We start from the raw sequence: 22466 nt of genomic DNA on the forward strand, positions 1-22466 counted from the left end.
GAAGTACCCAGTCAAACATCCAGTCAACCATCCAATCAACCACCCAGTCAACCATCCCGGTATGTAAAAAAACTCCACTCAGCTTTACTATAATGGGCGATGTGTAAGGTAACTGGAAGTTACACTATATATACAAAAGTATGTGGACACCCTTTCAAATTAGTGAATTTGGCTATTTCAGCCAAACCTGTTGCTGACAGGTGTATAAAATCGAGCACACCGCCATGCAATCTCCATAGACAAACATTGGCAGTAGAATGGCCTTATTGAAGAGCTCAGTGACTTTCAACGTGGCACCGTCACAGGATGCCACCTTTCCAACAAGTCAGTTCATCAAATTTCTGCCCTGCTAGAGCTGCCCTGGTCAACTATAAGTGCTGTTATTGTGAAGTGGAAACATCTAGGAGCAACAACGGCTCAGCCACGAAGTGGTAGGCCATACAAGATCACAGAACGGGATCGCTGAGTGCTGAAGTGCGGAGCGCGTAAAAATCGTCTGTAACCCTCACTACCAAATTCCAAACTGTCTCTGGAAGCAACGTCAGCACAAGCACTGTTCGCCGGGAGCTTCATGAAATGGGTTTCCGTGGCCAAGCAGCCGCACACAAGCCTAAGTTCACCATGTGCAATGCCAAGCGTTGGTTGGAATGATATAAAACTCGCCGCTATTGGACTCTGGAGCAGTGGAAACACACTCTCTGGAGTGATGAATCACGTTTCACCATCTGGCAGTCTGACGGAAGAATCTGGGTTTGGAGAGAACGCTACCTACCCGAATGCATAGTGCCAACTGTAAAGTTTGGTGGAGGAGGAATAATGGTCTGGGGCTGTTTATTATGGTTCGGGCCCCTTTGTTCCAGTGAAAGGAAATCTTAACGCTACAGCATACAATGACATTCTAGACGATTCTGGGCTTCCAACTTCGTGGCAACAGTTTTGAGAAGGGTTAGAAGTTTTGAGAAGGGTTTCTATTTCAGCATGACAAGGCCCCCGTGCACAAAGCGAAGTCCATACAGAAATGGTTTGTCGAGTTCAGTGTGGAAGAACTTGACAGGCCTGCACAGAGCCCTGACCTCAACCACATCGAGTACCTTTGGGATGAATTGGAATGCCGACTGCGAGCCAGGCCTAATCGCCCAACATCAGTGCCCGACCTCACTAATGCTCTTGTGGCTGAATGGAGCAAGTCCCTGCAGCAATGTTCCAACATCTAGTGAAAAGCCTAGCAGCAAAGGGGGGGTCCAACTCCATATTAATGCCCATGATTTTGGAATGAGATGTTCGACGAGCAGGTGTCCACATCATTGGTCATGTAGTGAACATCAACATGAAAGTCAGGACATTATTTAAATTTGTTTTGATTTTATGTATCATTTTCCCAGTTAGAGTAGAAGGGATTCTACAGACTATATTGGTGAATACAGAAATAGCCTTGTGTATGTCTCCTGTCTTTCAGGGTTTTCTGATCGTTTTATTTTGTGAAGATGGCGCTCGCTGTTCCTGTGTATTTCATCAGAAACCATGAAATATTTGTCTATGTCCTCTAGTCTAGTACATAGGCAACATGTAACTTTACATGGAAGGTTTCTCTTCATAATGTAGCCACCATTTTGAAGTTATCGTTGTTGTTTTTACATGGAAGGTTTCTCTTCATAATGTAGCCACCATTTTGAAGTTATCGTTGTTGTTTTTACATGGAAGGTTTCTCTTCATAATGTAGCCACCATTTTGAAGTTATCGTTGTTGTTTTTACATGGAAGGTTTCTCTTCATAATGTAGCCACCATTTTGAAGTTATCGTTGTTGTTTTTACATGGAAGGTTTCTCTTCATAATGTAGCCACCATTTTGAAGTTATCGTTGTTGTTTTTACATGGAAGGTTTCTCTTCATAATGTAGCCACCATTTTGAAGTTATCGTTGTTGTTTTTACATGGAAGGTTTCTCTTCATAATGTAGCCACCATTTTGAAGTTATCGTTGTTGTTTTTACATGGAAGGTTTCTCTTCATAATGTAGCCACCATTTTGAAGTTATCGTTGTTGTTTTTGTTGCATTTGGTGTCATAAGATCAAGAAAATAATCATTGTACGCCTGAAGAAAGGGCAGACCTAAACACCTTCTGCCTGGCAGAAGAGCCTCCAACACAGAAACATGTTCTGAAGAGCTTCAAGGACAAGACCAGAATGCATCCCAATCAATGATGTATTTAAGCCCTGGATTGATGATGCTATGTATTGGCCATTGAGAGGCTTCAAAGCCACCGGGTCAGCTATTTTGGCACTCCCCAGAAGGAGCAGTTAAGCTTTCATGATATAATTAAAGTCTGTAAGGTGTCTGTAATAGAATAGACGTGGCAAAAACGAATGTAGACATCATTACATGCATTAATAATAAGAAAATTGTGATAAATAAAAAAGGTAACCAGTTTAATTTAAGGACCAAAAAAATTGACAGCCGTAACATATAGATTGCAAAAAAGTCGGGAAGAGATTTTTGACGTACCGATTCCATGGCACATGGTTTATGAACTGATACGCAAAACAATGCCGGATTCCAAATGTAGTATTTTTCAATTTAAATTATTCTACAAAATTCTTGCAACCAATGGAATGTTATTTAAACGGTGGATACAACCTTCACAGCTCTGCAGAATTTCCAGCGAAGAGGCAGAATCATTAGATCATTTGTTTTGGTACCGTTCATATGTAGCTTGTTTTTGGTCACAGGTTCAGCAACAGCTGAAGAATTGCAATATTTACCCGGAGCTAACCCTGCAGATAGCAATACTGGGTAATCTGAAAAGTCCTAGTCAATCAATCTATAATATAATAATACATTTAGCAACAGCAACAACATTTCAATGTACAATCTGTAGAAAATATGAGAGTAGAAAAGGTTCAGAACTTTTGTGAAACATCACAGTTGAAAAATATGGCAAATAGAAATCCAACATGGATGGTGTTAAGAGATAGATGAGAGGGGTTGAATGGAGCTGAAAGTTGGGACTAATAACAACTAATAATAACAAGATAACTAATGTAAAACATACTGCGTCCGTAAAACATATACAGGTTAAGAACTTTGGTGAAAGAGCACAGTTTGAAAGATATGGCAAATAGAAATCAAACCCGGAAGGACATCAGTAATAGATGGTTGAGGGTAGAGGAGGGACATCAGTAATAGATGGTTGAGGGTAGAGGAGGGACATCAGTAATAGATGGTTGAGGGTAGAGGAGGGACATCAGTAATAGATGGTTGAGGGTAGAGGAGGGACATCAGTAATAGATGGTTGAGGGTAGAGGAGGGACATCAGTAATAGATGGTTGAGGGTAGAGGAGGGACATCAGTAATAGATGGTTGAGGGTAGAGGAGGGACATCAGTAATAGATGGTTGAGGGTAGAGGAGGGACATCAGTAATAGATGGTTGAGGGTAGAGGAGGGACATCAGTAATAGATGGTTGAGGGTAGAGGAGGGACATCAGTAATAGATGGTTGAGGGTAGAGGAGGGACATCAGTAATAGATGGTTGAGGGTAGAGGAGGGACATCAGTAATAGATGGTTGAGGGTAGAGGAGGGACATCAGTAATAGATGGTTGAGGGTAGAGGAAGGACATCAGTAATAGATGGGAGAGGTTGAGGGTAGAGGAGGGACATCAGTAATAGATGGTTGTGGGTAGAGGAGGGACATCAGTAATAGATGGTTGAGGGTAGAGGAGGGACATCAGTAATAGATGGTTGAGGGTAGAGGAGGGACATCAGTAATAGATGGTTGTGGGTAGAGGAGGGACATCAGTAATAGATGGTTGAGGGTAGAGGAGGGACATCAGTAATAGATGGGAGAGGTTGAGGGTAGAGGAGGGACATCAGTAATAGATGGGAGAGGTTGAGGGTAGAGGAAGGACATCAGTAATAGATGGTTGAGGGTAGAGGAGGGACATCAGTAATAGATGGTTGAGGGTAGAGGAGGGACATCAGTAATAGATGGTTGAGGGTAGAGGAGGGACATCAGTAATAGATGGTTGAGGGTAGAGGAGGGACATCAGTAATAGATGGTTGAGGGTAGAGGAGGGACATCAGTAATAGATGGTTGTGGGTAGAGGAGGGACATCAGTAATAGATGGTTGAGGGTAGAGGAGGGACATCAGTAATAGATGGGAGAGGTTGAGGGTAGAGGAGGGACATCAGTAATAGATGGTTGTGGGTAGAGGAGGGACATCAGTAATAGATGGTTGAGGGTAGAGGAGGGACATCAGTAATAGATGGTTGAGGGTAGAGGAGGGACATCAGTAATAGATGGTTGAGGGTAGAGGAGGGACATCAGTAATAGATGGGAGAGGTTGAGGGTAGAGGAGGGACATCAGTAATAGATGGGAGAGGTTGAGGGTAGAGGAAGGACATCAGTAATAGATGGTTGAGGGTAGAGGAAGGACATCAGTAATAGATGGGAGAGGTTGAGGGTAGAGGAGGGACATCAGTAATAGATGGTTGAGGGTAGAGGAGGGACATCAGTAATAGATGGTTGAGGGTAGAGGAGGGACATCAGTAATAGATGGTTGAGGGTAGAGGAGGGACATCAGTAATAGATGGTTGAGGGTAGAGGAGGACATCAGTAATAGATGGTTGAGGGTAGAGGAGGGACATCAGTAATAGATGGAGAGGTTGAGGGTAGAGGAGGGACATCAGTAATAGATGGTTGAGGGTAGAGGAGGGACATCAGTAGTAGATGGTTGAGGGTAGAGGAGGGACATCAGTAATAGATGGTTGAGGGTAGAGGAGGGACATCAGTAATAGATGGTTGAGGGTAGAGGAGGGACATCAGTAGTAGATGGTTGAGGGTAGAGGAGGGACATCAGTAATAGATGGTTGAGGGTAGAGGAGGGACATCAGTAGTAGATGGTTGAGGGTAGAGGAGGGACATCAGTAATAGATGGTTGAGGGTAGAGGAGGGACATCAGTAATAGATGGTTGAGGGTAGAGGAGGGACATCAGTAATAGATGGTTGAGGGTAGAGGAAGGACATCAGTAATAGATGGTTGAGGGTAGAGGAAGGACATCAGTAATAGATGGTTGAGGATAGAGGAGGGACATCAGTAATAGATGGTTGAGGGTAGAGGAGGGACATCAGTAATAGATGGTTGAGGGTAGAGGAGGGACATCAGTAATAGATGGTTGAGGGTAGAGGAAGGACCGGAGTAAAAACAAACAAAATATAACTATTGTAAAATAGATTGTGTCTGTAAAATGTATATAGTATGAATATGCTGGAAATACAGGCCTAAGTGTTCTTGTTCACTAGTTTACTCCAATTGGGGAGGGGTGGTAGGGTTTGAGGGTAATAAAGGAAAATATATTTAAAATATATATAAATATATATGTACGTATATGTATTTATGTATGTAAGTATGTGTATATATGTGTACAGTACCGGTCAAAAGTTTTAGACCACCTACTCATTCAAGGGTTTTTCATTATTTTTACTATTTTCTACAATGTAGAATAAAAGTGTAGACATCAGAACTATGAAATAACACAATATGGAATCATGTAGTAACCAAAAAAAAGTGTTAAACAAATCAAAATAGATTTTAGATATTAGATTCTTCAAAGTTGCCACCCTTTGCTTTGATGACAGCTTTGCACACTCTTGGTATTCTCTCAACCAGCTTCACCTGGAATGCTTTTCCAACAGTCTTGAAGGAGTTCCCACATATGCTGAGCACTTGTCAGGTGCTTTTCCATCACTCTGTGGTCCAACTGCAAAGTCCATGGAGAATAAGAGTATCTCCTCCCAGCTGCCCACTGCACTAGGAAACACTGTCACCACTGATAAATCTACGATAATCGATCATTTCAATAAGCATTTTTCTACGGCTGCTCATGCTTTCCCTACCCCGGCCAACGTCTCAGCACCCCTTGCAGCAACTTGCCCAAGCCCCCCCCCCTTCTCCTTCACCCAAATCCAGACAGCTGATGTTCTGAAAGGGTTGCAAAATCTGGATCCCTACAAATCAGCTAGGCTAGACAATCTGGATGCTCTCTTTCTAAAATTATCCGCCGAAATTGTTACAACCCCTATTACTAGCCTATTCAACCTCTCTTTCGTATCGTCTGAAATCCACAAAGATTGGAAAGCTGCCGCAGTCATCCCCCTCTTCAAAGGGAGAGACACTCTAGACCCAAACTGTTATAGACCTATATCCATCCTGCCCTGCCTTTCTAAAGTCTTCAAAAGCCAAGTTAACAAACAGGTCACCAACCATTTCGAATCCCACCGTACCTTCTCCGCTATGCAATCTGGTTTCAGAGCTGGTCATGGGTGCACCTCAGCCACGCTCAAGGTCCTAAACGATATTATAACCACCATCTATAAAAGACAGTACTGTGCAGCCGTTTTCATCGACCTGGCCAAGGCTTTCGACTCTGTCAATCATCTCTTCTTATCGGCAGACTCAATAGCCTTGGCTTCTCAAATGACTGCCTCGCCTGGTTCACCAACTACTTCTCAGATTGAATTCAGTGTGTCAAATCGGAGGACCTGTTGTCCGGACCTCTGGCAGTCTCTATGGGGGTACCACAGGGTTCAATTCTCGGGCCGGCTCTTTTCTCTTTATTTATCAATGATGTCGCTCTTGCTGCTGGTGATTCTCTGATCCACCTCTACGCAGACGACACCATTATGTATACATCTGACCCTTCTTACTACCCACCACTGCGACCTGTACGCTCTCGTTGGCTGGCCCTCACTACATAATCGTCGCCAAACCCACTGGCTCCAGGTCATCTATAAGTCTTTGCTAGGTAAAGCCCTGCCTTCTCTCAGCTCACTGGTCACCATAGCAACACCCACCCGTAGAACGTGCTCCAGCAGGTATATTTCACTGGTCATCCCCAAAGCCAACACTTCCTTTGGCCGCCTTTCCTTCCAGTTCTCTGCTGCCAAAGACTGGGACGAATTGCAAAAATCTCTAAAGCTGGAGTCTTATATCTCCCTCTCTGACTTTAAGCATCAGCTGTCAGAGCAGCTTACCGATCACTGTACCTGTACACAGCCCATCTGTAAATAGCACACCCAACTAACTCATCCCCATATTGTTATTTATCCTCTTGCTCTTTTGCACCCCAGTATCTCTACTTGCACATCATCATCTGCACATCTATCACTCCAGTATTAATGCTAAATTGTTATTATTTCGCCTCTAACATTTTAGCCTACAGTAGCCTACACTGGCATAGAAATGAATATGCTTCTTAATGGCCAACAGATGCAAATGTAGCCTATCTTTCTCCATATTTAATGTCCGTTTTATTCTGAACTTTTCGCCCCATAACAGACGCACATGAGGGAGCTCAATAACTTCCGTTTTCAAATGACCACTAGTGCAACGCTGACTGACCGCTCGAGACCCAAGAAGACCGGAGAGCACCCGTGGCTTGATACGGTTTTCCAGAAGCAAAGTCCACATTAGAATGCGGTTTAAACTAAAGTCGTTTTCCGGAAGCAAAGTCCACATTAGAATGCGGTTTAAACTAAAGTGGTTTTCCAGATGCAAAGTCCACATTAGAATGAGGTTTAAACTAAAGTCGTTTTCCAGAAGCAAAGTCCACATTAGAATGCGGTTTAAACTAAAGTGGTTTTCCAGATGCAAAGTCCACATTAGAATGCGGTTTAAACTAAAGTGGTTTTCCAGAAGTAAAGTCCACATTAGAATGCGGTTTAAACTAAAGTGGTTTTCCAGTGCTTTGTTGTGGTTATTTCTTGACGCACATCAGTTCTATCGCGGTAATGTTTTACGGGAAAAAGGGTTCGACTTTAATTCGTGTCTCCATAACGACAATCTAAAATAACCTACAACTGGTGAAAAGTTGTCAATTCCTGCGCGTGCTCAGCAACAGCCTGGTACTCAGCAGCAGCCTGATACTCAGCAGCAGCCTGATACTCAGCAACAGCCTGGTACTCAGCAACAGCCTGGTACTCAGCCTGGTACTCAGCAACAGCCTGATACTCAGCCTGGTACTCAGCCTGGTACTCAGCCTGGTACTCAGCAACAGCCTGATACTCAGCAACAGCCTGGTACTCAGCAGCAGCCTGATACTCAGCCTGGTACTCAGCCTGGTACTCAGCCTGGTACTCAGCAACAGCCTGGTACTCAGCAGCAGCCTGATACTCAGCAACAGCCTGATACTCAGCAACAGCCTGGTACTCAGCAACAGCCTGATACTCACAGTGAAATAGATGGTTTTGTTGTTGAAACGCCAAAATGGTCGCGGAGCAATTCAGAAGTAGCCCAAAAAACCCCGCGACCAATACATTTTCACCCGTGACATGGTTGAACCACCGGGAAAAAGCAGCAACGGAGGAGCGCCCTCTCCACCGGAACAGTAATCTGCAACGCTCGGCCATGTTGTCAAGGAAGCATGATGCATTGTCCAGAAAAAACACTTACAATATATATTTTTACAATTTTCAAACAAACTCTGTCACTTTTGTTTTGAGCTGACTAAGCCTTAGGGTTTTGAATGGGGCACCTGGCTCATGTCTGTGATTGCGTGGCCTGAGGCATGGTCCTATGGCTCAGGTCCTCCGAGAGAGAGAGAGAAAGAAAGAAAGAAAGTAAGAAAGAAAGAAAGAAAGAAAGAAAGAGAGAATTAGAGAGAGCATATTTAAATTCACACAGGACACAACAGAAGAAATACTCCAGATATAACAGACTGACCCTTGCCCCCCGACACAAGAAAAACAATGTATATGACTGCTTGTGCTGAATTTAAAGCACTAAAATGGCACATCATACATAAAAAACTATTAAAACAAAACATTTTAATGAGAATAAGATATAAGGTGCAAAACGTGCAAAACGCGCATCATGAAATATAGGGGGGAATAGCTCAATAACCAATCAAAAAACCTGTTGTGATACACCACCAGCCGCCAAACCCACATAGAAGTCTCTACCAGTCGACGGTCAAACAGCGGCCCCTGTTGGATATTTTAAGTAACGCTTCCAAATAATACTGATTATTTCACCTTTATTCCAGTAGGAGGCAATATAGAAGTCAGTGTTTGAGGCGTCTTTCCATAAAGAAACATTTATTTATTTCCTTAGTTTCGTGAGCTGAAACGAACAGAAAACAATTACAGTTCATTGATTATACTACAGACATGAAGTAATATCACCAACGTTTCACACACATTATATGGACAGTTCTGGACGTATATATATATATATTTCCTTTACACGTGTTCAAGCTAGAAGAAGAAAAAAACATCGAACGGATTTACAAGAGGAAAATGAACATGTCATTTTTAAAAAACAAAAAAATCCATCTCCAAAAGACTGTGTCCCGCTATATTGCTCAGGCTGCACTACAGCGTCTATTCACAGGCGCGATCCCACTACTGAGCGGCACGGGGGCTTTGGCCTGCTCCGTTTCCGACCTGGGCCGGTGCACCCCTCCTATAGACGACCTGGTGGTCCCGGGCTCCCCCAGGAGCACCATATCGATACCGAACTTAGTGCGGACACCCGATCGGCATAGTCCACTGGAGCTCAGAACTCCTGAGCTCAAACGATCCGCCAGCCTAAGCCTCCCAGCAACTTGGATTACAGGCGCACGCCACTGCACCCGGCGAGAGACGAGCGGATTTTTAAAGCATTTCAAGTTAAATTCGTGACGTCACACCACGCGTCACACGGTATATGTTATTGTACAGCGGTCTCTTGTGGTGGCATATGGAATTGCAGCGGTGTTCAAATTTCGTTTTGTCTCTTCCTTGCTGAACACTTGTTATGGGGTGAACCAGTATGGTATGTACTGTATTGCCGCATTCAAGACAACTGGGAACTTGGAAATCTCTGACTTCTGACTTCAGTGCATTCAAGATGACTGGGAACTAGGAAAAGAAAGGAGTTCGACTGGGATTTTTTTTTTGTTTGTTTGTTGGAACGGTCATCCTACTCAGAATTCCAAGTTGGAAACTGGGGCATCTTTCTAGAGCTCCAACTTTCCGACCTGAAGATTACTGACATCATGGGATTAATGACGTCAGGAGGGGGAGGGCCAAGAGACGAGATGTGGCAGAACGGCGTGCTCGGGTTGGGGTGTAAGGGTTTGAGCATAGCCTGAAGGTAGGGAGGGGTAGTTCCTCTTGCTGTTCCGTAGGTAAACACCATGGTCTTGTAGTGGATGTGAGCTTCTTGTGGAAGCCAGTGGAGTGTGTGGAGGAGCGGTGTGACATGGGAGAACTTGGGATGGTTAAAAACCAGGCGGGCTGCAGCGTTCTGGACAAAGTTGCTGGGGTTTGATGGCATAAATGGGGAGCCCAGTCAACAATGATACCAGTACATCATGTATATGAGGCTAACCGTAAGACAGATTTGCTACATGATTTTTCTGACTTGAAATTGATTAGTAAGCAAATCCAAACCTTGTATTCTAGGCACCAAACTGGACATGGAAATGGGGAGGAATTTCATGAATTTGAGACCCTGGATTGATTCCATCTGTATCACAGTGGTCTAAATCACTTCATCTCTGTGCTAGAGGTGTCACTACAGACCCTGGTTTGATTCCATCTGTATCACAGTGGTCTAAATCTAGTTAAATAAAACATTTGACCTTGTTTATTTGCTGAGAATTATTGTAGAATACAGAGACAAAATCAATCAGTCAAATGTATTTATAAAGCCCTTCTTACATCAGCTGATGTCTCAAAGTGCTGTACAAAAACCCAGCCTAAAACCCCAAACAGCAAGCAATGCAGGTGTAGAAGCACAGTGGCTAGGAAAAACTCCCTAGAAAGGCCAAAACCTAGAAAGAAACCTAGAGAGGAACCAGGCTATGAGGGGTGGCCAGTCCTCTTCTGGCTGTGCCGGGTGGAGATTATAACAGAACATGGCCAAGATGTTCAAATGTTCATAGATGACCAGCAGGGTCAAATAATAATAATCACAGTAGTTGTCGAGGGTGCAACAGGTCAGCACCTCAAGAGTAAATGTCAGTTGGCTTTTCATAGCCGATCATTGAGAGTATCTCTACCGCTCCTGCTGTCTCTAGAGAGTTGAAAACAGCAGGTCTGGGACAGGTAGCACGTCCAGTGAATAGGTCAGGGTTCCATAGCCGCAGGCAGAACAGTTGAAACTGGAGCAGCAGCACAGCCAGGTGGACTGGGGACAGTAAGGAGTCATCAGGCCAGGTAGTCCTGAGGCATGGTCCTATGGCTCAGGTCCTCCGAGAGAGAGAAAGAAAGAAAGAGAGAAAGAGAGAATTAGAGAGAGCATACTTAAATTCACACAGGACACCGGATAAGACAGAAGAAATACTCCAGATATAACAGACTGACCCTAGCCCCCCGACACATAAACTACTGCAGCATAAATACTGGAGGCCGAGACAGGAGGGGTCAGAAGGTCAATGAAGTTCAATAGCACGGAGGAGGATTGCAGAGATTGTTGGTGTTGATGGTGGGTGAAGAGAGGTTTGCACAACAATGTTTGCAAGTCAAAGCCACAATTTCCTTTCTCCAAAGTACCCATTCAGGTGCATTTTACATGAAGGCCTATGTATTTTACATGAAGGCCTGTGTATTTTACAGGAAGGCCTATGTATTTTACAGGAAGGCCTATGTATTTTACAGGAAGGCCTATGTATTTTACAGGAAGGCCTATGTATTTTACATGAAGGCCTATGTATTTTACAGGAAGGCCTATGTATTTTACAAGAAGTGAGCTATAATCTTCAATGTCATGACATAAGAGCCATGAACTATGATTTATTCAAATCATAACATTAAAATAAACATGGTTGTGGAACTCTCTCTCCACCCACCATCAACACCAACAGTCTCTGCAATCCTCCTCCGTGCTATCAACCTTCATTGACCTTCTGATTTTGTCTCTGTATTCTAGCAAAGTGACATCACATAGAATTGGAAAACCAGACATAGCGATGATTGGTTTTGCTTACCCAAAAACAAATGACAGGTGAAACTACGTTTCATCAACGACGATTTTAACTTATTGGTTAACGGCAGCGGTGGCCGGGTGAAGTTGTAGAGAGGAAGAGGAGAGAGGAAGAGGAGGATCGTTTTCGTCTGGTTTTCGTCGGGTTTGAGAGCAATAACGGAAGCAGAGGGATTGCTTGATTCCGTTGGCTCGACTGAAGGTGGAGGAAATGAGTGGAAAACTGTAACATCTAAGAATGGAACTAAAAGGCCTAAAGTTGTACATCAAGATAAGCCTCGGTATGATAATACCTCATTCCTTGTTGTGGTGTGATTTATGAGCAAAGATGTGTTTTTGGGGGGGGGATGAATTGGATATTCCATATTAATGCCCATGATTTTGAAATGAGATGTTATACTAGCAGGTGTCCACATACTTTTGGCCATGTAGAGTATCTCGTCATTATGTCAAAATATCCAGTAGAGCTCAACTTTTTAGAGAAGGGGGTAGCTACCTCCCAATATGGCGACCGGAGTATTGGCGAGGAGGTGAAAGTAGTGGGCATGTGAACATTTCTGGGTAACAATTTAAGGACCTTACCGTGGTCCAAAAAGAAACAACAACAAAAATAGCTTCTTAGCAAAGAGCAATTTCTCAAGCATTCATTTTGCTAGGACTGTCTGGGAGTGGTTTGAGTTGAGGAGGGGAAAACTGAAAATTAGCTGTTATTGTCAGAGAGATTTGGAACAACATTATTCCAACCTCATAGCGTGGAAATATATATATAAAACACAGGTAAATCACTTTTTTGACTGGTCTGGGCCTTTTAATATTGAAAAATACAACGGGACACTGATGTCAAATGCAAAAAAAAAATCACATCAAGTGATTACAACAATACAGGGCACTTCATACACATTTCATACACATTATAAAGCGGTATAAAATAAGTATATTGAAATACAGACATTTGAATTAACAATGCCTTTTCTTATAAACAACAGGAGTGTAAACATTATTTCATATAGTATTTATATGTGCTTTTACTTTATGACGCCAGCGTCACCTCAAATCGGATCAACCGGATACTTCCATCGTCAAGGCGGAGGATATACAACAACACCAAAAAAATAGCATTATAATATGAAATAAAAATATGTTACAACTTGGTAATGGACAAATCCTAGAATACTACTACACCTGTGTATTTCAACATGGTGTACAGTACACTAGCTGGCTACACCTGTGTATTTCAACATGGTGTACAGTACACTAGCTGGCTACACCTGTGTATTTCAACATGGTTTACAGTACACTGGCTGGCTACACCTGTGTATTTCAACATGGTGTACAGTACACTAGCTGGCTACACCTGTGTATTTCAACATGGTTTACTGTACACTGGCTGGCTACACCTGTGTATTTCAACATGGTTTACAGTACACTGGCTGGCTACACCTGTGTATTTCAACATGGTTTACTGTACACTGGCTGGCTACACCTGTGTATTTCAACATGGTGTACAGTACACTGGCTGGCTACACCTGTGTATTTCAACATGGTTTACAGTACACTGGCTGGCTACACCTGTGTATTTCAACATGGTTTACAGTACACTGGCTGGCTACACCTGTGTATTTCAACATGGTGTACTGTACACTGGCTGGCTACACCTGTGTATTTCAACATGGTGTACAGTACACTGGCTGGCTACACCTGTGTATTTCAACATGGTTTACTGTACACTGGCTGGCTACACCTGTGTATTTCAACATGGTTTACAGTACACTAGCTGGCTACACCTGTGTATTTCAACATGGTTTACTGTACACTGGCTGGCTACACCTGTGTATTTCAACATGGTGTACTGTACACTGGCTGGCTACACCTGTGTATTTCAACATGGTGTACTGTACACTGGCTGGCTACACCTGTGTATTTCAACATGGTGTACTGTACACTGGCTGGCTACACCTGTGTATTTCAACATGGTGTACAGTACACTGGCTGGCTACACCTGTGTGCTTCTACCGTTATACATGTTTAGAATATCACAATAACAACCTCTTTGTTTGTCTCAGAGTCGGTAAGTTCCGGTAAGAAGTGTCGGTAAGTGTCGGTAAGAAGTGTTGGTAACAGATCACCATAGTGATTGATCTTAGTGTTTCCTCTTCAACATTATAGTTTCCACTACCGTCTTCCATCTGTCCCTTATTGTAATGGTGGTTGGTTGCAGTAAGTAAACGTTGTGGCACTGACTTGGGTTTCAAAACAAAACACTTATTATGATGCAGAGATAACTGGGTTGGGCATTAGGCTCCTCCCTCTTCCCTCAGAACCCAATCAGGTAACGTTACCAAGGTGTTACCGAGGCAACGGAACCCTAACAACCCTCCGGGGGTCTTTTGGGAAAAAGACAAGAGACAAGAGTCTCCAAAAAGTCTCCAGCTTGGCGCTCGAGACAGTACATAAGTGCTTCAACAACAAATTCATCAGGTGATTTTTTTGTTGTTGAATCTTTCGTCATCATTGATGACAGTTTTTTGTTTTCTCTCTCTCTCTCTCGGTGGATTCCTTCCTTCCCGCCCTTGGATTTCACTGTTCCGTCTGTGGTTTCACTTAGAGGCCTCCATCTTTTCAGCGGCCAGGTGTTCGAGCAGGGGGTTGGCCTCGCTCTCGGGGGTCTTGACGCTGTCGGTGCGGACGATGCAGGTGGGGCGGTGGAGGTTGAGCATTACCATTAGCTGCTGTCTCTCCATCCTCAGCTCCTCGATTTGGGCTTTTAGGTCAGAGTTCACCACCTCCAGACGCTCCGACTCCTACAGGGAGGACAGAGAGGGGAGGGGGGTATACTGTTAGGTCATTGATTTAGACTTTATTTAACCAGGTAAATCATCAATAACACTTTCTCTTTTACAATAATGACCTGAGGTCCCACTTTAAACAAACTATAAGCAGGACTGGGATGTAATGGATTACATGTAACAGATCTTTTTTTAAATGAACGGTAATCCGTTACCAGCATTAAAACGGTAATCCGTTACTTTACCGGCATTAAAACGGTAATCCGTTACTTTACCGGCATTAAAACGGTAATCCGTTACTTTACCGGCATTAAAACGGTAATCCGTTACTTTACCGGCATTAAAACTGTAATCCGTTACTTTACCGGCATTAAAACGGTAATCCGTTACTTTACCGGCATTAAAACGGTAATCCGTTACTTTACCGGCATTAAAACGGTAATCCGTTACTTTACCGGCATTAAAACGGTAATCCGTTACTTTACCGGCATTAAAACGGTAATCCGTTACTTTACCGGCATTAAAACGGTAATCCGTTACTTTACCAGCATTAAAACTGTTAATCCGTTACTTTACCGGCATTAAAACGGTAATCCGTTACTTTACCAGCATTAAAAATATACTTTTGAAAAACGGGATGATTACCTCCAATGATTACTTTTAAATTCAGAAAAAAGGATGTTTGCAAAAAAAACTTTGACACTTTTCTGTTTTCTCATTCAAATCAGTGTTGAAAAAAAAGTATCAAGTTTAAATTTGTTCTGCCTGAACGAGTCTGACCACCAATCAAGAGACCACTATGATGACACACCAAATGATGACCACCAATCAAGAGACCACTATGATGACACACCAAATGATGACCACCAATCAGAGACCACTATGATGACACACCAAATGATGACCACCAATCAAGAGACCACTATGATGACACACCAAATGATGACCACCAATCAGAGACCACTATGATGACACACCAAATGATGACCACCAATCAGAGACCACTAATGATGACACACCAAATGATGACCACCAATCAGAGACCACTATGATGACACACCAAATGATGACCACCAATCAGAGACCACTAATGATGACACACCAAATGATGACCACCAATCAGAGACCACTATGATGACACACCAAATGATGACCACCAATCAGAGACCTCTATGATGACACACCAAAATATGTATCACACTGCTGCTCTCTCATTTAACTATTATTATTGATAACTACATTGATGTGAATCACTCTGCTGCTCTGTCATTTAACTATTATTATTGATAACTACATTGATGTGAATCACACTGCTGCTCTGTCATTTAACTATTATTATTGATAACTACATTGATGTGAATCACACTGCTGCTCTGTCATTTAACTATTATTATTGATAACTACATTGATGTGAATCACACTGCTGCTCTGTCATTTAACTATTATTATTGATAACTACATTGATGTGAATCACACTGCTGCTCTGTCATTTAACTTTTTGCGCCTTACGGGTTGTGGTTGTTGTGGATGGCTGTTCACAAAAGTATATGTGTATTTTAAGCCAGTAATAGTTGAATTGAAGAAGTTTAAGCTGCCTATCACTCATTGTTTTTGCGACCAGTGGACAGCCAGTGAAAAATGTTCTCTTGCAAAACAGCTGCATAGTGAGGATCCCAGCCCATAGAATAGAAGTTTGAGGAGAGTTCCTCCCTTCTAAACTCCTCCGTGGTGTTGGGCTCCATACTGTCAAAAACAAGTTTCATTTGAGAAGACCACGAGTGGGACATTTATTGAAAATCCATACAGACACATGCACACTTTTGATAGACTTAAACAGCTGCAAATTATCAAGATATTTAAAGTGTCACCAACAAAAAAACGTAAACAATAGCAAACTATAGCAAATGCAACATGCAAATAGCACTTTTCAGTAGTGCTCAAAATATGCCATTCCATGACCAGAGTTGATTTTTCAACTGGAAGCAATGAGCCGAATCAGTCCTCCATGACAACAAAATCATAAACAGAGTAGGCTAATTATGCTCAGGCTAATCTATATTTCCATATTTCCAAGTCCTATTCTTGAAGATCAAGGAGTATTAAACTAATCAGAATGACTAGAAATCTGACGGACTTTGTTTATTAATGTAAAGATATAGCCTAATCATATTATTATATGCAGTAGAAAGCGATGGGTTAGAATAAGCCTACATAACCCATAAAGTAAAATGCAACATACATTTATGGCCAGCTATGTACACGCTAACGTTGATTTATCCTGCAATAAATGTTGTTCAATTGGTAATATACATTTTTTTGTCTTCTTCTAATGTTTCTTGAAAGTTATTTAAAAAGTAACTGAAAGTAATCAGATTACTTTGGGTAATCCAAAAGTTATGTTACCGATTGTAATTTTGGACGGGTAACTAGTAACTAATGGATTACATTTAGAAAGGAACCTACCCAACCCTGACTATACATAAAGAACACCAGAGTATATAGTATACATAAAGAACACCAGAGTATACATAAAGAACACCAGAGTATACATAAAGAACACCAGAGTATACATAAAGAACACCGGAGTATATAGTATACATAAAGAACACCAGAGTATATAGTATACATAAAGAACACCAGAGTATATAGTATACATAAAGAACACCAGAGTATATAGTATACATAAAGAACACCAGAGTATACATAAAGAACACCAGAGAATATAGTATATATAAAGAACAGAGTATACATAAAGAACACCAGAGTATACATAAAGAACACCGGAGTATACATAAAGAACACCGGAGTATACATAAAGAATACCAGAGTATACATAAAGAACACCAGAGTATACATAAAGAACACCAGAGTATACATAAAGAACACCGGAGTATACATAAAGAATACCAGAGTATACATAAAGAACACCAGAGTATACATAAAGAACACCAGAGTATACATAAAGAACACCAGAGTATACATAAAGAACACCAGAGTACACATAAAGAACTCAGCCACCATTTTGAAAAAGAAAAGAGACTGACCCTTTGGAGGAAGTCTGTTCTCTCCTTCTTCTTGTTCCGACATCGTGCTGCTGCCACTTTGTTCTTATCTCTCCTCCGTCTCCTCCTCTCATCGTCCTCGTCCATCTGCAGGGAGAAGAAGTATTGTGATTAGCTAATGGTGACCTTATTCAAGGCCTACATATTATTAAATATAGTTATTCCAACCTTGGGTTCTATCTTTCCTGCATTTTATACTCCTGACACAATAGTGTTTCACTACTAGTTTTGTTTTATTGGGAATTTCAAGTTACTACGTCTCAGTTTGGTAGCTGTGCTTGCCATCTTGGAGACAAAAGTGAATAGTTTCAGAGAACCCAGATTGAAATGATTAAAGGCTGAGTCAAAAACATGATTTTCCTGTGTTTTATATATATATATATTTCCACACTATGAGGTTGGATTAATACTGTGAAATTGTGTAAAATGCCCTTTTACTGTAAGAGCTGTTTGAAAAGACCGCCTGAAATTTCAGCCTGTTTTGGTGGGATGGAGTTTTGGCCTGCCTCATCTCCAGGCCGTAAATTAGTTAATAGACCAATAAGAAAGATAGTTCCAAACCTCTCTTCCAATAACAGCTAGTTTTCAGTTGTCCCCTCCCCACTCAGACCACTCCCAGACAGTCCGAGCAAAAATCTTGCTTGAGAAATTGTTCTTTGTTAAGCAGCAAGTTCTGTTTTGTTTTACAATTTTAATTGAAAACAATCATAGTAAGGTACTTAATTGCTCCCCAGAAAGGATTTGATATTAAGATAAAAATGGCTGCATTGACCCTTTAAGTTGTGTAACATCTAAACTACTTATGAAATTGGCCACTTGGTGGAGCTAAAAGTTAGACAGGCTGACAACATCTAAACATCAGTCGATCATAAAATAACAGAACCTGGCATCCCTCGAAAATATCAACATCCACCACCATTCCTCCTCTTCATCCTCCTCTTCCTCTTCCTCCACCTCCTCCTCCTCCTCCTCACCTCTCCCTTGATAGCGGTGAGCGGCCTCTTGCCCAGCCGTCCCAGGATATGCAGCGGTGACAACATGGCACCCAGGTTCCTAAAGTCCTGTGCCAGTTTGAGCTGGTCGGTGAGCGTGGTGGCAGAGATGCCGGCCAGAAGGCCCAGGCTGGGCAAGGACCCGGCCGTCAGGGAGGGGTCAGGAATCTGACCGGGCATCATGTCAGACCCAGCTACCATACACCACCGCTGTGGAAGGAGAGAGAGGGAGAGAAGAGAGGGAGAGAGGGAGGAGAGGAAGGGAGAGGGAGAGAGAGAGGGAGAGAGAAGGGAAAGGAAGGGAGAGAGAGAGAGAGGAGAGGAAGGGAGAGGGAGAGAGAGGAAGGGAGAGGGAGAGAGAAGGGAAAGGAAGGGAGAGAGAGAGGAGAGAGGAAGGGAGAGGGAGAGAGGAGAGGAAGGGAGCGGGAGAGAGGGAGGAGAGGAGAGGAAGGGAGAGGGAGAGAGAGAGGGAGAGAGAAGGGAAAGGAAGGGAGAGAGAGAGAAGGGAAAGGAAGGGAGAGAGAGAGAGAAGGGAAAGGAAGGGAGAGAGAGAGAGAGAGGAGAGGAAGGAAGAGGGAGAGAGAGGAAGGGAGAGGGAGAGAGAGGAGAGGCAGGGAGAGGGAGAGAGAGAGGTTAAGATTAAAATCATCCTGTCAATGACTGATGTAATAACATTATTTGTCACATCAGAACCAACCACACAGGGAAAAGAAGAAGAAAAAGGAGGTTAATTTAATGTCCAAAGCATTTGAACCATAGGATATTTTCCTTTGCCACCCAGTTTAAAAGCTATTGTCCAATATCCTCCACAGACAGCCATTTAACGGAATTGGCAGACTGGATTTAGCTGAATTCTACACTGGAATGTTAATCTACACTAGTATCTAGGCTCCATGTTCAGCCTGTGATTAATCATGTATTGCATTGATTTGCCCACAATCACTGAACAAAAAAAGAGAGGGGTGGTATGCAATAAAAAAAAATCAAGTTTGACCACAGGACTTCTTATTGCAATCAGAGAGAGAGAGACAGAGAGAGACAGAGAGAGAGAGAGACAGAGAGATAGAGAGAGAGACAGTGAGAGAGAGAGACAGCGAGAGAGAGACAGACAGTGAGAGACAGAGAGAGAGAGAGAGCGACAGAGAGAGAGTGAGAGAGAGAGAGAGAGACAGTGAGAGAGAGACAGCGAGAGAGAGACAGCGAGAGAGAGAGAGAGACAGCGAGAGAGAGACAGACAGTGAGAGACAGAGAGAGAGAGACAGCGAGAGAGAGACAGAGAGAGAGAGAGAGAGAGAGACAGTGAGAGAGAGACAGCGAGAGAGAGACAGACAGTGAGAGACAGAGAGAGTGAGAGAGACAGAGAGAGAGTGAGAGAGACAGAGAGAGAGAGAGACAGAGAGAGAGAGTGAGAGGCAGAGAGAGAGTGAGAGACAGAGAGAGAGAGAGTGAGAGAGACAGAGAGAGACAGAGACAGAGAGACAGACAGTGAGAGACAGAGAGAGAGAGACAGAGATTGAGAGACAGAGACAGAGAGAGTGAGAGACAGAGACAGAGAGAGTCTCAGAGAAACATGCAGTCACAGTCCTCTGTGAGAGAAATAAAGCCTATACAAAGCAGCCCCACAGTTAAGACATTTCTCTAATGACATGTTAAAACCAAAACTCCTGATGGCCAAATAGAAAACAAATGTTGCTCATGGAACGGTGCATCTGAACCCTACTGTCTGTATTTAATTCCCATACAATGGGCGTATGTCTAATTCACATGCACCTCGGCTCCAATACACACCAGTATTTTCAGTATCAAGCAGTGAATCAAAAAGTTATGGCCTCTCTGTACAAAGCCCTCATCTCAGCCTAAACCCAACAAAGACGTGTATTGTGAGGTGAGCAGGACAGGACAGCTGACTGTGTGCTGCTTGTGGAGCTGACCAGCTGACTCCCTGTCTGGGTCCCAAAAGGAACCCTATTCCATATCGAAGTAGGGACCATAGAGCCCTGGTCAGATGTAGGGACCATAGAGCCCTGGTCAAATAGTGCACTATATAGAGAATAGGGTGCCATTTGGGACTCAGAACCCTGTTCCTGACTGACTATACTGGAAGACTGTAGTTCCCTTTCTCAGCTAAATAAAAAAAGCCAGAAAGAGAGAGAGAGAGAAAGAGTAGTCTGACAGACTACCACCCCCAGACATACAGCTACCTAGACCAGCTGGCCTACTGTAGTCTAACAGACTACCACCCCCAGACATACAGCTACCTAGACCAGCTGGCCTACTGTAGTCTAACAGACTACCACCCCCAGACATACAGCTACCTAGACCAGCTGGCCTACTGTAGTCTGACAGACTACCACCCCCAGACATACAGCTACCTAGACCAGCTGGCCTACTGTAGTCTGACAGACTACCACCCCCAGACATACAGCTACCTAGACCAGCTGGCCTACTGTAGTCTGACAGACTACCACCCCCAGACATACAGCTACCTAGACCAGCTGGCCTACTGTAGTCTAACAGACTACCACCCTCAGACATACAGCTACCTAGACCAGCTGGCCTACTGTAGTCTGACAGACTACCACCCCCAGACATACAGCTACCTAGACCAGCTGGCCTACTGTAGTCTGACAGACTACCACACCCAGACATACAGCTACCTAGACCAGCTGGCCTACTGTAGTCTGACAGACTACCACCCCCAGACATACAGCTACCTAGACCAGCTGGCCTACTGTAGTCTGACAGACTACCACCCCCAGACATACAGCTACCTAGACCAGCTGGCCTACTGTAGTCTGACAGACTACCACCCCCAGACATACAGCTACCTAGACCAGCTGGCCTACTGTAGTCTGACAGACTACCATATTTTCTCCTCTTTCTCAGGCTGCTACCCAGGATCAGTGTTTGATGATGCAACACCCTCTCTGTGTTCTTGCAGTCAAGCAGAACAGCCAGCTGGCACACACACACACGCACACGCACGCACGCACGCACACACACACACACGCGCGCGCACACACACACACACACACGCGCGCACTAGCGCACACACACAGCAGACGTACTGTACCCAGACCAGACAGACAAAGACAGCCACACAGAACAGGGTAGACCAGAACAGGATAGAACAGGGGAGAACAGGGGAGAATAACAGGGTAGGACAGGGGAGAACAGAGCAGAACAGGGTAGAGAGAACAGGGTAAGACAGGATAGAACAGGGTAGACCAGGGTATAGCAGGGTAGAACAGGGTAGAGCAGGGTAGAGCAGAGCAGGGTAGAGCGGAATAGGGCAGAGCAGAACAGGGTAGAGCAGAACAGGGTAGAGAAGAACAGGGTAGAACATAACAGAGCAGAACAGGGTAGAGCAGAGCAGAGCAGGGTAGAGCAGAACAGGGTAGAGCAGAGCAGGGTAGAGCAGAACAGGGTAGAGCGGAGCAGAGCAGGGTAGAGCAGAACAGGGTAGAGCAGAGCAGGGTAGAGCAATGTAGAACAGAGCAGAGTAGAGCAGGGTAGAGCAGAGCAGGGTAGAACAGAGCAGAGCACAACAGAGCAGGGTATAGCATAGCAGGGTAGAGCTGAGCAGAACAGAGCAGGGTAGAGCTGAGCAGGGTAGAGCTGAGCAGGGTAGAGCTGAGCAGGGTAGAACGAAGCAGAGCAGGGTA

General features: G+C 43.6%; 1 protein-coding gene across 3 annotated transcripts in view; it reads right to left on the reverse strand.

Annotated features, from left to right (window-relative positions):
- Nucleotides 1-12746: 12746 nt before the first annotated feature.
- LOC115175158 (jun dimerization protein 2) overlaps nt 12747-22466 on the reverse strand; it is a 22481-nt gene continuing 12761 nt past the window's right edge. For 2 of the 3 annotated variants that reach the window (XM_029734390.1, XM_029734388.1), the window contains exons 3-5: nt 18784-19011; nt 17792-17896; nt 12747-14762 (exon numbers count right to left, since the gene is read on the reverse strand). In XM_029734390.1, coding sequence (XP_029590250.1) covers nt 14559-14762; nt 17792-17896; nt 18784-19002 — 528 coding nt within the window. In that variant the 5' untranslated portion in view covers nt 19003-19011 and the 3' untranslated portion in view covers nt 12747-14558. The remainder of the gene's footprint in view (nt 14763-17791; nt 17897-18783; nt 19012-22466) is intronic. The other variant, XR_003871924.1, reaches the window with a different exon arrangement.

Source organism: Salmo trutta, chromosome 35, assembly GCF_901001165.1.
Source record: "Salmo trutta chromosome 35, fSalTru1.1, whole genome shotgun sequence".
NCBI lineage: Eukaryota > Metazoa > Chordata > Actinopteri > Salmoniformes > Salmonidae > Salmo > Salmo trutta.